Raw genomic sequence first — 13,822 nt, forward strand, 5'->3', positions numbered from 1 at the left:
ATCTTTCGTTGACTCTCCTAGTGGAATAATCTGCACCAGAATCATCAGGACTTCTCCCCACTCCCACTGGAAGGGAGGTTCACTCAATTCCTTTCCATTTTCTTCTTGACTTGCCACTCTCTCAGGTTCTAACTTTTGTATGAAGTATGGTAATTAAGTAGTTGAATCTTTCTTTTTGAATTCAGTGGGTTTTGTGTTAGCAGGTAGAATCTGACTCAGCGTAACAGCTGATGGAACTGTGCCTTATTACTACAGACGTAGTGAATCTACACTCTGAAGAGTTAACTTGTTGTAGATGCTTGACAGTATCTTCTTAAACTTTCATAAGGACATTGTGAGCCTGGTTCTGATCATCTCTCTGTTACAGATGAGGGAAGTGAAGCTTTGAGTTGACCTTGAGCAATCCACTTAACTTTTCAGAGCCTTGGTGATATAAACGATGAGGCTCTTGCTCTTCGTTACTTTAGCATCTAGTGTGGGTATGGCCAGAGAGCAAGCTTTTTATGGTACATTTTGATCTTTCTCAAATGGAAAAAGGGCAGGGGGAACTTGGCCGAAGGACCCGCCCCCAGGAGGAATTAGGAAATACAGAAAGGAGGGAATGATCCTACTGAGAAGCTGGAATAGTGCTGGCTTCCTGGGGAGAACAGTGAAGCAAGGACAAGCCAGCACAGAGGGGAGGGGTAAAGCATTTGGTGTACTTGGGTTTAGTGCATTTAGTTGTTCGAGAAAAGGGGATGAAGAGATTGTGGGATGTGTGTCCTGGGTGCCCTGAAGCAGCTGCTTCCTGCCAGGGACATTCTTCGTCCCAAGGGAAAATCCCCTCAAAGGCCAAGGTCTAACTCCTGCCTCACACAGGACTCGACCTCTTTTTGAGGTCTCTGGGTACGCCCCAGAACTTTGATATTGTGGGAACAAAGCCACAAGCCCCGGTGGTCAAGACTAGGAGAGGAGGAGAGAATGTGGGACGAGACAGTGAAGGAAGTGAGAACAGAGGTGGTGAGTGGAATCAAAAAGACAGTAGCCAACATTCCAGAGCAGAACTCTGTGACTTAAATGTGGGTCTTCCACCTCTCATGCCCCGGGTGCTGGGGCCTTCGAGGGTACCTTCCTTTCTTGCTTGACGCTTACTGCAGGGCATTGAGCATTGGATGTTTAGTGCACAGAAAAGGGCCCTGTTTTTCCATTCTCTGACCATCTTTTCTGGGCGTCTGCTTCATCTGCTCTGGTGACCACGGTTGCTGAGATTACCGTCACTGAAATTAGTTGACATTTCCGGAATTGTGACAGCCATGGGTGCCAGAATGAACAGCCATGAGGTGTGACAAAGGTCAGAGGACCCAAGAAGGGCTTGAGGATTAGTGAGCAAAAGGAAACCAAGGGCAGAGGAAGGAGATGAATGTGTGCCCTGTGTGGTTCTCATTTGTATAAAAAGGAAGTTTATTGAGGAAATCCAGAAACCTGAGTTCTAGTTGTGAATTTGACAACATGAAATAACTACAGAAATTGAAGTTTCAGCCCTTAGTCCTGTTTCCAGTTTCCTTCATCCTTAAGAGTGCTGTTGTCTCCTAGCTTTGCTACCTCAGGTTGGTTTATTTCTTAAGCCAAGGGGAGCAGGTTTAACAGGAAGTAGTTGTTTCCAAAGATTCTACAGCAGAGAGTAGGAGAAAACCGAGCTCAAGTGTGAGCGTGTGTCTTAGATCAAGCTAGCAGTTCCAATTGCTTGGTTAAGGCTTTGGTCACTGTACATCTTGCATTTTAGATAGAATCCCAAACCGGTTAGATGAATCAGGGATTTTTGTTGCTCCTGGGAATAAAATCTATGCAGCGTCCAACCACTAGAGGGTGATAAATCACCTTCCACTCAGACTCCATTTTCTCATTGGTTATCTCTTTTGCAGTGCAGCTAAGCAGAAAAACTTTTCTTACATCGATGGTTAAGGCATATAAACAGAAAGACACTTTCACTCTGATAGTCAAATATGTACTCTATGTAAGGTCATAGAGTTTTAGAGGAATAAACTTCAAGACTTTTTAATTCAGAAGCTTTCATGCTTTTGACTAAAAGCAATAAGAAATTCATTGATATTTCAACTCGGTATCTATACAATAGAAATAACATTTTAATGAATAGTAGTTATCCTTGTTATGTATGATGCATTCCATTTTCTATTCTTTCATTAAAAGAAAAAAAGACCTGCCCATGAACTGTTGAATTGATTTTATGAGCCATCAATGGATGGATCATGACCTGGGGTTTGGAAGAAGTCAGATCAAGTCCCATTTTTTAGCCCCTTTATATCATTTATGTTGTCTTCACCCAGTTTCATTAAAGACGAGCATGGCCAGAGCTCACTGCATCAGCAGGGAGTACATTCCCTTTTGAACAGTGGGACCCCAGGTAGACCATTCCCATTGTGGCACTCAGGTCAGTCAGGCACAGGCAGTCACCCGAATCAGCATGAATCCGCCTTGACAAGTAGAAGCCACGTGAAGAGCGCGAGCTTCTGTGTCTCAGCAGAGACTCTGCCTGAGCCACCTACGGGAGGGGCCAGGCTGATTTCACAGATCATTGGGAAGAACGTCTTCTCATAGGCCTTTCTGAACATCTTTCCTGTGCCGTCTCTAGAATGATCACCGTAAAGATCCCTTCTTTCCTGGTTTTCTGCTTCTCTGAGGTATATACCCTTTCCGTTGTCTTGTTTTCACACCAAGACACTGGGTTAGATTATGTAAGTTGCTCAGTGTCAATACATGTTACACCCACTTAATGCTTACTTAGCATAGGAAACTTGGTCCAATTTTTAACATTGTAGGTTTCTTAAACATAGATTCTAATTCAATTGGTAATTAAATTATTAAACGATGACATGTACTTCTTATCTAGACCTGAAATAAGGATATGCCTTTCTGAATTGTTTGATGTAGTCTCTTTTAAAAGGAGTGATTAACCACCTTACTTAGTGTATCCTCGAATGTGCTTTTAGAAAGGCATGGCGCCCGATGATGCGGTAGAAGCCTTGGCTGGCAGCCTGGGGAAGAAGGAAGCAGACCAAGAAGATGTAAAGCCCATGGCGGATAAAGTGAAGGTAATAGCAGCTCAGTCACTTCTAGAAAGGAGCTGTTACTGATGGTCTTCACTCCCCAAGGAAGTTAGTCATTTTTCCCCCCCCCACAACACATGACCAGCTGGCTTTCTCTCTCAGGGAGCACACCTGTTCGATAATCTAACCCCGAGTAGCATCGCCGCTACAGTGTTTTGCTGTAGCGGCAGACGGATAGCGCGCTTATACTCTCTGCCTTGCGCCCGGGTTGTGTGCATTCGCAGTGCCCAGGAGGCCTGAGGGAAGTGGCCGCTTCCCAGCCGCTCGGCATCGCCCTTCAGCCCGGCAGGTGATGGGGTGGCATCGGGAGGTGGCAGAGGTAGGGGAGGCTGAGAAAGCGGAGGTTTTTCTGAGACCTCTACACACTGGGCCATAGGTACGTTCTCGTCTAACAGTGGAGCTCCTTACCTCAGATGGAACCACTTAGGCATCCACTTTATGGAGGTGTGTTAATCATGAAAATGGTATAATCTTTATGTAGGAGAAAGCCAAAGAAGAGGATCGTGAAAAACTTGGTGAAAAAGAAGAAACCATTCCTCCTGATTATAGACTAGAAGAGGTCAAGGTAAACAGCCTGGGGTGTTTGTCTGTTTTATTTTAATTAATCCTGAATTTTATAAACATAAAGCAGGGACATGGAAACAGGCCCGGAATATAAAGAGCTTGTTTTTAATGTTTCAGATGCCACACAGTTTGCTAATACTCTGTTGGCATACCAGGTATGAAGCTAAAATACTCCTCAGTGACCTTTCACTCCTCCCTTAAGTGAAAAAAATCTAATGTCTAAAATTTTTTCCCATTTAATACATGGTTTGTTACAATACCGGAAACAAAGAAAAACTTCAAAAACCTTTATGTAACTAGGAAAACTAAAGTGAGGAATAATTATTTCCTAGGAAGAAAAATTCGCAACTCTTAGATATAAATTGGAAAAGTAAGAAAGCCTGTTTGACCTTAAGTAGAAGGATAATTATTCTGTTTCTTTCATTTTGAAAGTACAGATCGTACGGAACAAGTGACACAGTGGGGAGACTGCATGATGTATTTGTAGTTGAAGCACAATCACTTGATCAGGGACACATGCGTGGACAGAACACATGTCCGTTATCTTCATAAGATGCTGCTACTTACATAACATTAAAAAAATCACTAAAAAAAAGATGCTGCTACTTAAGAGCATATTCAACTAAATGCACATATATTCTTATGTATTTATGTACAACTACACGTCTCTAGGCTTGCGCTGAGTTATTTGTGTGTATGTGGATAAGTGGGATTTACCATTCATTTATAAATTTTCCTTTACTAAACAGCTTCAGATGTTTTCACGTCTTTGTCCTATTTCTCAGAAGTAGCACTTAGAGTCATCTCAGACTTGGCATCATGTGAGCCATAAGGATGAGCTCAGATGATAGGCAAGAATTTTGTCTATCCTACTTTCTGTAATATTCTCGGTGCTTACTACAGGGTGTTGCACAGAATCAGTGCATAGTAGTTGAATGTCTTGCCTATGAAATTAACCAGATTTCAGGCAACTTTGGCAAAGCCCATCCCCCAAGCAGGTGAGGGGTGCATCCCTGTGCTCCCAGTGTGTCCTGTGAGCGCCCTGACCCGGTACCTCGCGTCACACTACTTCAGCTACTCACCTGGGTTTCTGCTGCACTAGGGTGTGGGCTTCTGATGTCACAAGCCGTGCAGTTTGTTTTGTAGTCCCCATGCCTGGGGAATGCCTGATACATGTGAGCTGTTGGTTTACATGAACTAATTAGAGCATATTCCCTGGTGAGAGAATCTTTTTCCTGAAATGATGAATCTGATTTATAACGTACAACATTGGGTATAACCTGTAGATGCCTTACAGTGTTTACAAGGGTTCGTACTTGGCATCAGTCCCCCAGGATAAATCAAGTGACATGAATCTGTGCTGTGTTTTTCTCTCCCAAATAGGATAAAGATGGAAAACCACTCTTGACAAAAGTGTCCAAGGAATCGCTTCCAGTAAGCAAAGCCCATTTTCTCTAAGTGTATCTTTCTCACTTGGCCCTGATTGTTAATTCTGGAAGGGCATGGCTTTCTTTTTAATAAGCTGATCAGCCATAAATAGTGACATCCTTTGAAGAGGAAACAGATGAGGGGGCATTTGTTGATACATTTCTTGGTTTTTACAGCCCATGAGTGAAGACTTCCTTCTTGATGCTTTGTCTAAGGACTTCGCTGGTTCCCCAAACTCTGCATCTCTTGTAAGTCTGAAACTCCTGGTTTTATTTCCTTACTTGCAGGGTGGCAGAAATAAATGGAAACACTTAAATTACATTTAAAGTGACTTAGAATCTGACTTTGGAGCTGAGGAAACAGTCACAGAATTAAAGGCCTTCAACCCATTGTGGCCATGAGATGTGTGTCCTATCATGAAATAGTGTTCCAGCACAGTGGATATTTGCAAGTTTAACTAATTGAACCAATGAGCATGTATTCTTTATCAAGTATACTTAGGAAAAGAGAATTTATAACAGAATTTACCCAAAAGTACATCTCAAGTAACTTTACCTGTTGATATTTCTAGTTTATCATCTTCCATAATTGCCTCCTAGGGAAACTTAGCTCTGTGTAGAACAGATAGTTCCTCAGAGGGAATTTTGTTACTAGAAATTTCAGGAAATATGGGTAATTGTAAGCAGGTTGCTCTACTGTAGGATTTTTAGAGCTTATTTATATGCAAACGTATTGTAAGTCTGTTGGAGTGCCCAAACTTGTATAATTCCAGATCGTTTTTTTGTGGGATCTGGGTTATCTATTTACAAAGTTCTTATGTGGACAGTGGCATAGACAATATATCAGTCGAGAAACGAAATGAGTAGCAACTAGGAGAAATAATGATTCCTTGGAGTTGCTCATTTTTGGACTTCATGAAGCAATAAACCCTTCAAAGACGGGATTACTAACCAGTGCATGGTCCTCACTGGACCCCTATGAAAGTACGATGCCCAGGCAGTACATATGAGTCACCCCATTCCATGACCTTCCCCTTTTCCTCCTCCATACAAACAGATTACAGTACAGAGAAGCTCCCGAGTCCTGATTTAAGGGAGAATATAAAGTGAGCAGTATGCCCAGGAATGTGGAAATCATATCGTTAGAGTGATGCAAAACAACAGATTGGGGGGGGGGGGCATGCCTTAATCACCTTCCTCATACTGTCTGTATTATTATGATATTATGTTAGGGCTTTTCTTTTAGAAATTCAAAGAAAATGTAACTGTGAATTTATACCCACCCAAGAAGATGTATAGCAGTGAAATGACTAGAGATAAAATAACCAACCATTTAAAAAAAATATATATATAATCTTAGAAAATTAGTCTAGCAAAGGGAAAAATTTATTAGTGTCTATCGTGAACAAAGTAGAAATAACCAATTATGGTAAGTTAAGAGGTCAAAGTAGGAAATTATTGGGGGAAAGTCCCAAGAACTTTGGAGGAAAAGTATCATATTCTGACTCATAATTAATGTTCAAATATAAAGGAGTGCTTGCTGTGCATTCCATGTTTTTTGATCACAATAAAATAGAAATTCTATTTAAAAAGAGAAATTTAGGGGTGCCTGAGTGGCTCAGCCAGATAAGCGTCTGCTTTCTGCTCAGGTTCTGATCTCAGGGTCCTGGGATCCAGACCCGTGTTAGGCTCCCCGCTCAGCTGGGAGCCTGCTTCTCCCTCTCCCTCTGCTGCTCCCCTGCTTGAAAAAAATAAAAAAAAGAGAAAGTTAAAAACATTCTACTACTATCACTAAAATCAAGAAGTAAATTCTGAAGAGACTATTTTAAAAAATCAAGTATAAGACATTTGCAAATCAAAATCTTTGATAAGTAGGCAAATAAGTATTCATGAGATACAATATCATAAATACCTTCATCAATAATGAAGGAAAAGAGAAATCTGATTAACCAAATGTTTATTGGATTTTGAATTTCAAACTTAAGCTATTATAAAGCTATTATTATAAATAAGTAATTATTTTACATTTAAATAAGCTATTATAAAGTAACCACCCAAAAGAAAGTAGCAGTCAAGTATAGTAGGAGATGAAAATCGCAGCCTGAGACCTAACTGGCCCATGGTTGCTTGATTTGAAATAACTAAAATTTGATAAGATACCAACAACTGTAAAAGAGAAAAAAGTCTTACAAATAAAATTTGATTAGATTTTTAAATGAGAACATAAATGAAAGAATCAACAGTTATTAACATTCTATAAAACATTGACAGAAATAATAGCAATCTTACCAATAAAACTCAATTTTAGTAATTTTTTAAAAGATTTTATTTATTTTCTGGGGGGCGGCGGTGGCTGGCAGAGGGGGAAATAGGCTCCCTGCCCAGCAAGGAGCCTGATAGGGCACTCAATTCCAGGACCCTGGGATCATGATCTGAGTGTAAGGCAGATGCTTAACAGATTGAGCCGCCCAGGTGTCCCCAAAACTTAATTTTTTAAAATGAGATCTAAGAAGTACAAGATAGCAACTAAATTTTACAAACAACTATGTGCAGTATTTTTTTAAAGAAAATATAAAACACAATTCATAACACCTAAGCAAAAGAAAAACTGAAGAGATTAGAACTGTTTTCAAACTTTGCTTCCAAGAGAAGTTTAAAATTGACTCTTAAATGTTGAACATCAGATAGTCCTGTGTGACATAAATATGTTCTCAAAAACATGGCCTACATAGTTGCTTCTACAAGTAATGATGGTCTTAATCTTAAAACTCAATTAATATAGCATTATTAACTAAAGTCACTCAAATCTGTAGATGTATAATTTTTAACAAACAGAATATAGAATTATTAAAGTAATTATTTATCACTGTCAGAAATTCAAGATTTATTTAATATCAGGGAAATCCATATAGCATAGTAGTGTATCAGAGAAGAACAGTTACATCGATATAAAAGATGTATTTCAAATTTCACATGCCTTTATATTTTAAATAAAAACCTCTAAAAAGTAGATAATCCCTTAATGTATTAAAGAGTATATTTAACTTCAAGAATCAAATATTCAGAATTAAGCTAGAGGCATTTCCTTTAGAAAAAAAGTAAAAGAAGTTGATTTTATTGTCATTTTTGTTTAGTGGTGTATGAAAAATCAATAACAACACATGAAAAAGAAATGACAAGTATGAAAAAGGAAATTTGTGCATTTGTAGATATCCCTAGTTGTAGATACCACATTTGTAGATACCATTGTGCATGCTGTGTACATCAGTAACAGATTGGAAAATAGTATGAGACGTCAGACATTAAAGAAAAGAGCAGCAGATGAACAGAAAAATGAGAACGTGAAGAAATTAAAACATCTAAGATAGTTTGACTCTGTGTCTTAAAAGAATCACGACAAATCTCTACAGTCGTTTTATAAGTCAGTTTTTTAACTTAAAATAGCACTTCATATAACTCAATAAAATTATTCTAAAATATGTTTGAAAAGCTAAAGCAAATGTATAAAAACATGAAAAACTGAAAAGCATTTTTCAAAAGCATTTTTCAGTATTTTTAGGAAAGATGACCTCAAATATAGGGATTGATTTATATGATAATGATAAATTCAATTCTGATTCAGAATGCAAAGCTATAGATCAATGGGAAAAAATTGAGAAATGAACATAAAAGATTTAGTATATTTTTTAAAGGAAAATAAATCATTATTTCAGAAAGATTCTGGAATAATATACTATTTAACATTAAGAAAAAATAACACTGAAATCACACAACATATACCAGGTATAAAGCAACACTGGGACATCATTATACACCTTGTATCAGAATTAAAAATATGTAACAAATTTCTAATTGAGGCAAGGGAGGCCACAGAAAGCAAGCATGCTCATTCATTGCTTTCCACAGTATGAATTTCTATCAACTCTGGAGAGGCAGGGCAATTTGTCAGGATAGAGCCAGCTCAATAAAAAGAACCACTGTGAGAACTTACACAGAGCAACTAATTATAAAGAAGAAAGCTGAAAACTGCAAACAACCTAAATGTACACCAAAAAATGTGTAAACAGACCATGCAACTCTCATTAGATTTTTGAACATTTGGAATAATAAATTTCAATAGGAATTAAGAGATGGTGTAACCTGCAACTATGGAGGAGGAAGTAGAATCAAAATTGCCTTTAAGATTTGTGTTATTTTGCATGCATTTGGATGAAGAGAATAAATAGTAATAAAGCTGTATTAAAAATTTTATTTAAGGGGCTCCGGGCTGGCTCAGTCGGTGGAGCCTGTGACTCTTGATCTTGGTTTGTGAGTTCAGGCCCCTTGTTGGGTGTAAAGATTCCTTAAAATCTTTTTTTTTTTTTTTTTAAGATTCCTTAAAGTCTTAAAAAAAATACAGTGTATTTAGGGATGCCTGGGTGGCTCAGTCAGTTAAGCATCTGCCTTTGGCTCAGGTCATGATCCCGGGGTCCTGGGATCAAGCCCTGCATCAGGCTCCCTGCTAGCCGGAAGCCTGCTTCTCCTCTCCCACTCCCCCTGCTTGTGCGCTCTGTCTCTCTCCTCTGATAAATAAAATCTTTAAAAAAATGTATTTATGTGATGGCATTGCAGGCATAGTTCTGTATATATTACTGACATGTATATATGAAGTGTAATATATTGTGTATATATTTGTGTGTGTGTGTATATATATATAATTTTTTTTCTTTTTTTCCTTTTTTTTTTTTTTTTTACAAAAGAAATTTGAAGACGCTAACCTTCCTGCTGTCATCTCTGAAGTGGTCTCCCAAACCCCAGCTCCCACCACGCACTCTGCCGGCCCACCCCCTGACACTGTGGTAAGCAGCATCTTAGAAATAGGTTTTTACAGTAACAACAAGAAGAAAGAAAGTAGGGCCCTTGCCTTACAGTAAATGAAAATACATAAAATCGTTAGGAAGATAAAGCCCCTTCTGTTTTAGAAGAAAGAAGACTGGCGATTTTGGGAGATGGCAGAATATCTGAAGTAATTAAATGAAACAATGTTTATGAAGTATTTTACACATAGTCCAGGAGCTTAATATTACTGTTGCTTTATTAGAATTGAAAGAGCAGGAGTATGCATTGTGTATATATTTGAATTATTAGATTTGATGAATTCTTTAGCTTTCCTGATTATTTTCTCCTCCTCTATGTTTTTCCTGACACATGCTATAAATACTCTGCATTATTGAACCTCAAGTTTATTTTATGGAATTGCTCAGTGTTTGAGCTCCTTCTCCCAGAAATTCAAATATGTCATGTTAGAGCAGTTTTCCTCCCATTCATACCAGGAAAACTTTGTCATTTTCATGGTAGCAATACAAAAACCTCAGCATCAATACTGTTTTAATTATTTACATGTGCTGAGGCAGTTCTGTGGGACCAAAGCTTTTCCAGACTTCCTTGATTAATTTTCTGTGCAGTACCAAATTATACATTATTGAGGCGAGGAGACCACACCACATCAAAGAGATTGCCCTAAACCAGATCCCCATCTCCTTTGGATGAGAACAAGTACCTCATTTGCTAGATGGAGATGAAGTAGCTTTAGTGAAGTCAGCTATGCTTCCTTTCCTTTTGATGTAGCATCAAAGCTTGCTGCTTAGTGCTGTAGTCTGAGATTCTGAACGAATTTGCATCCTGTTGGGTCAGCCTCAGGATCATCTGAAAATATCCAGAGGCCCAAATGGCTCAGCATGGTTAGCTCCACCATTAACAGCTCTAATCCTGGGCTCCAACGAAGCTCTTAAAAACCAGTAAAATGCCGCGCGCGCACGCGTGTGTGTGTGTGTCCATCCCCCCACAATGACGAAAGTGCCTGTGCACAGGAAGAATCATTAATGAGCCAGGCTGCTGTTTACCCTTTAGTCCTTAAAACTCACGTGAGGGCTCTGCCCTGGCTGAGGGGCGTGGTGAACATGTGCAATCCAAAGCCTGTATGCCTTTCACAGGTGTGTTTTAGGATGACACCTTTCCCATCTCGTTTCCCATCATAAAGTCTAGTTTCAGTTAATATTTTGTATGAAGCCATCACTCAGACTCTTTGTAAATCTTTACTTAAATGAGTAAATGTGGGAATCAGAAAATAAGCTACCATAATTCATGTTTTCTTTCCTGAGCCCTCAGACTGTCACCAGGAGTGTTGCACACGCTGAATGCCTAGGAAGATGCATTTTCCAACAAAATAGGCCAGGAACTCCCTAATTTTTGGAGCCTTTTGTTTTTTTTAGGAGAGAGAGGCATCAGGGGGTAGGGTGGGGTAGACAGGCTCATGGCAGTGTGGATAGGGAAAGATTAGGGGAAGGAGCGCCACCCAAGGGCCTGCCCACCTCCCAGGTGAAAATCTCATGAGTTTATGGAAGTCTTAGTGGCCGTGTCAGGGCCACATTCCAAGAGGACCTGATTTGGCTAACCAGTGACTAATTCAGATTGACTTTTTAGCAGAGTGACAACAAAGAACTAGACGATGCGTTGGATCAACTTTCTGACAGTCTAGGACAAAGGCAGCCTGATCCAGATGACAACAAACCAATAGAGGATAAGGTCAAGGTAAAAAAAGTATATAAGTTAAATCTAAGGTTTTCATAGCGTAGAGTATCCTACTGTGCACATAAAAGGAAAAAAAAATCCACTTCTGACTTTGGAGTTTTAGTGAACAGTCGGGTAACTTAAGTCTCATTTTTTTCCTTCTCTGTAGTCTGTTGAATTTTTTGCCTCAGTGAGGACTATGCTGGGTCACACGCTCAGGCGGATGTCCTATTTGTGAGACCAGACTTAGTTATGATGGAAAAGTACAGCTCTGCTTTACTTTCATTCGTTTCCCACATTAACTTTTCTTGGTTTTATCTGGCAGTAAGCATCTATCATATATATGACCCACAGATACGTGCATTTTTTAGGGTGACATATTCTGTGCATGTAGGGGCAGAGGTCCCCTATTTGTCAGATTTCCCTAGGAGACTCCTGAGCCGTCATAACTCTGCGTGCAAACCCCTAAATGAAGCATTGGGCCAGGAGTCAGCACTGAGCAGAAGCGTGTCTGCAGGGCGAACACTGTTAGCTCTACACACCTTCTAGAACATCAGTAAGTGCTTATTCATGCTAACAGTATCCAGTAAGTGTACTACATGATCCATTTAGCTTGGAAGTGACCAGCCAGATCCATGTCCCAGGGCATTTCAAAGGATCCTTAGGTCTTCATTCTCCCACTGTTATAGGACCATTGATGTGAACTTGACCTGTATTTGAAAAATGAAATAATGATGCAGAAAAATGAAGCCTCTTCCCCCCTACCCCCCCAGGGGGAGGGTGGGGAGTGAATGTCACCGAATCTGTGACAGACGTGCCCCCATGAGGTGAGGATGCAGGGGTGAAGCTGCCGCTTCCCCAGCAGCAAATGCTTCCTCCCCCACAACTCAAGCAGTCAGCACACTCATTCGGGTTGGCTGTGTGGGCTGGTCCTTCAGCGTTGCTCTGAAACATCAAGGTTGTAAATAGTTCCTCTCTCAAAATCAAAGTACAGTGACTTACCTTATTTAAAAAGTGAAACTGACATAAAGACAAAAGATAGTTTATACACTTGGTTTTTCTCTCTTTCCGTGGTTTCTAAGGATAAATATTTCATCATTTATCTTAAAATACAGGTAGAAATCCACACGTGTGGATTGACATATAGAAGCACCTAGATTCACTTTTTTTCATCAAGTCATTGTTTGTTGACAATGTTTTGTTTTGTTGTTACTTAGAAAATAAAGAGACTGTTTATCTTGGGGAAGTAGAATAAATGTTGACTGCTGCGTTTTAGGAAGTACTAAGTGAAGGAGCAAATATTCTGTCCCATGTTTACAGGAAAGAGCTAAAGCCAAACACAGAGACAAGCTGGGAGAAAGAGATGACACCATCCCCCCTGAATACAGACACCTCTTGGATAATGGGGAGGTAAGTGAAGGCAGATGTAGGTTGGATATATAGCACAAAGCTGTTTACATTCGAATCTCCCTTGCAAGGAACAGGAGGTGCACTTTTCACAGCATAAAAATGTCACATAAAGGAGTGCTTTTAATGTCTCTCCTGAGCAGCTTGTCTAGGATTCTGCTGAATATTTATTCGAGCCAGTGTTGTTTGATGTTCACTACCCTGGGCGCTATGGTGTACACTGAATTGAATAGTGTTCAGTCAGTCACTGGTGCTTAAGATTCCAGGGCATGTGCACAGATGCATTCTCTTTGCAAGAAAAGGCTATAAAAAATGGTAGTTGTACTCCTGCCTAAAGCAGACAAAGGAGCTTGTACTGGACTAATTCATAAATAAATAAATAAGGCCCCTTTGCAACTTGGGCTCTTCCTTTATTCCTCTGTACCACCGGCAGCACTATTCCGAGTAAAGACAGGCAAAACCATATTCCCCGTCCCAAGTCCTCTTGCTAGATCTAAATATACTGTCAGGTCTTCGGCTGTTTGTCTCTAAATGAAACCAGTTTTCCTTAGGTCAGCTGGGCCTGTACCCTTCCCTTTCGGCTCCTCGTTGCAAGTCAGTGAGCTGAGAAATAACCCTTTCTGGGCCTGTTGAGTGAGAAACAAGGAAGCCTAAATTAGATCCTTCCCATTCTGTACTGATTCATTGGGTGGGGTTGAGGACTCTGATTGGAAGTGTTTTTTTCAGTGTCTCTTAGAGAAATCAATTCTCCTTGCTTGCATTCTCTATTCC

The 13,822-nt window shown here is 39.8% G+C and overlaps 1 protein-coding gene across 16 annotated transcripts in view; it reads left to right on the forward strand.

The window, feature by feature from the left end:
• CAST (calpastatin) overlaps window positions 1-13,822 on the forward strand; it is a 109,128-nt gene that overhangs the window by 83,891 nt on the left and 11,415 nt on the right. For 13 of the 16 annotated variants that reach the window (XM_073888441.1, XM_025866825.2, XM_073888459.1 and 10 more), the window contains 7 exons: window positions 2,988-3,089; window positions 3,586-3,669; window positions 5,052-5,102; window positions 5,273-5,344; window positions 9,835-9,933; window positions 11,558-11,665; window positions 12,965-13,054. In XM_073888441.1, the coding sequence (XP_073744542.1) occupies window positions 2,988-3,089; window positions 3,586-3,669; window positions 5,052-5,102; window positions 5,273-5,344; window positions 9,835-9,933; window positions 11,558-11,665; window positions 12,965-13,054 (606 nt within the window). The remainder of the gene's footprint in view (window positions 1-2,987; window positions 3,090-3,585; window positions 3,670-5,051; window positions 5,103-5,272; window positions 5,345-9,834; window positions 9,934-11,557; window positions 11,666-12,964; window positions 13,055-13,822) is intronic. The other 3 variants (XM_073888444.1, XM_073888454.1, XM_025866817.2) reach the window with 1 other exon arrangement.

Source organism: Callorhinus ursinus, unplaced genomic scaffold, assembly GCF_003265705.2.
Source record: "Callorhinus ursinus isolate GAN/ISIS: 27379988/994484 unplaced genomic scaffold, GSC_fseal_2.0 scaffold3, whole genome shotgun sequence".
NCBI lineage: Eukaryota > Metazoa > Chordata > Mammalia > Carnivora > Otariidae > Callorhinus > Callorhinus ursinus.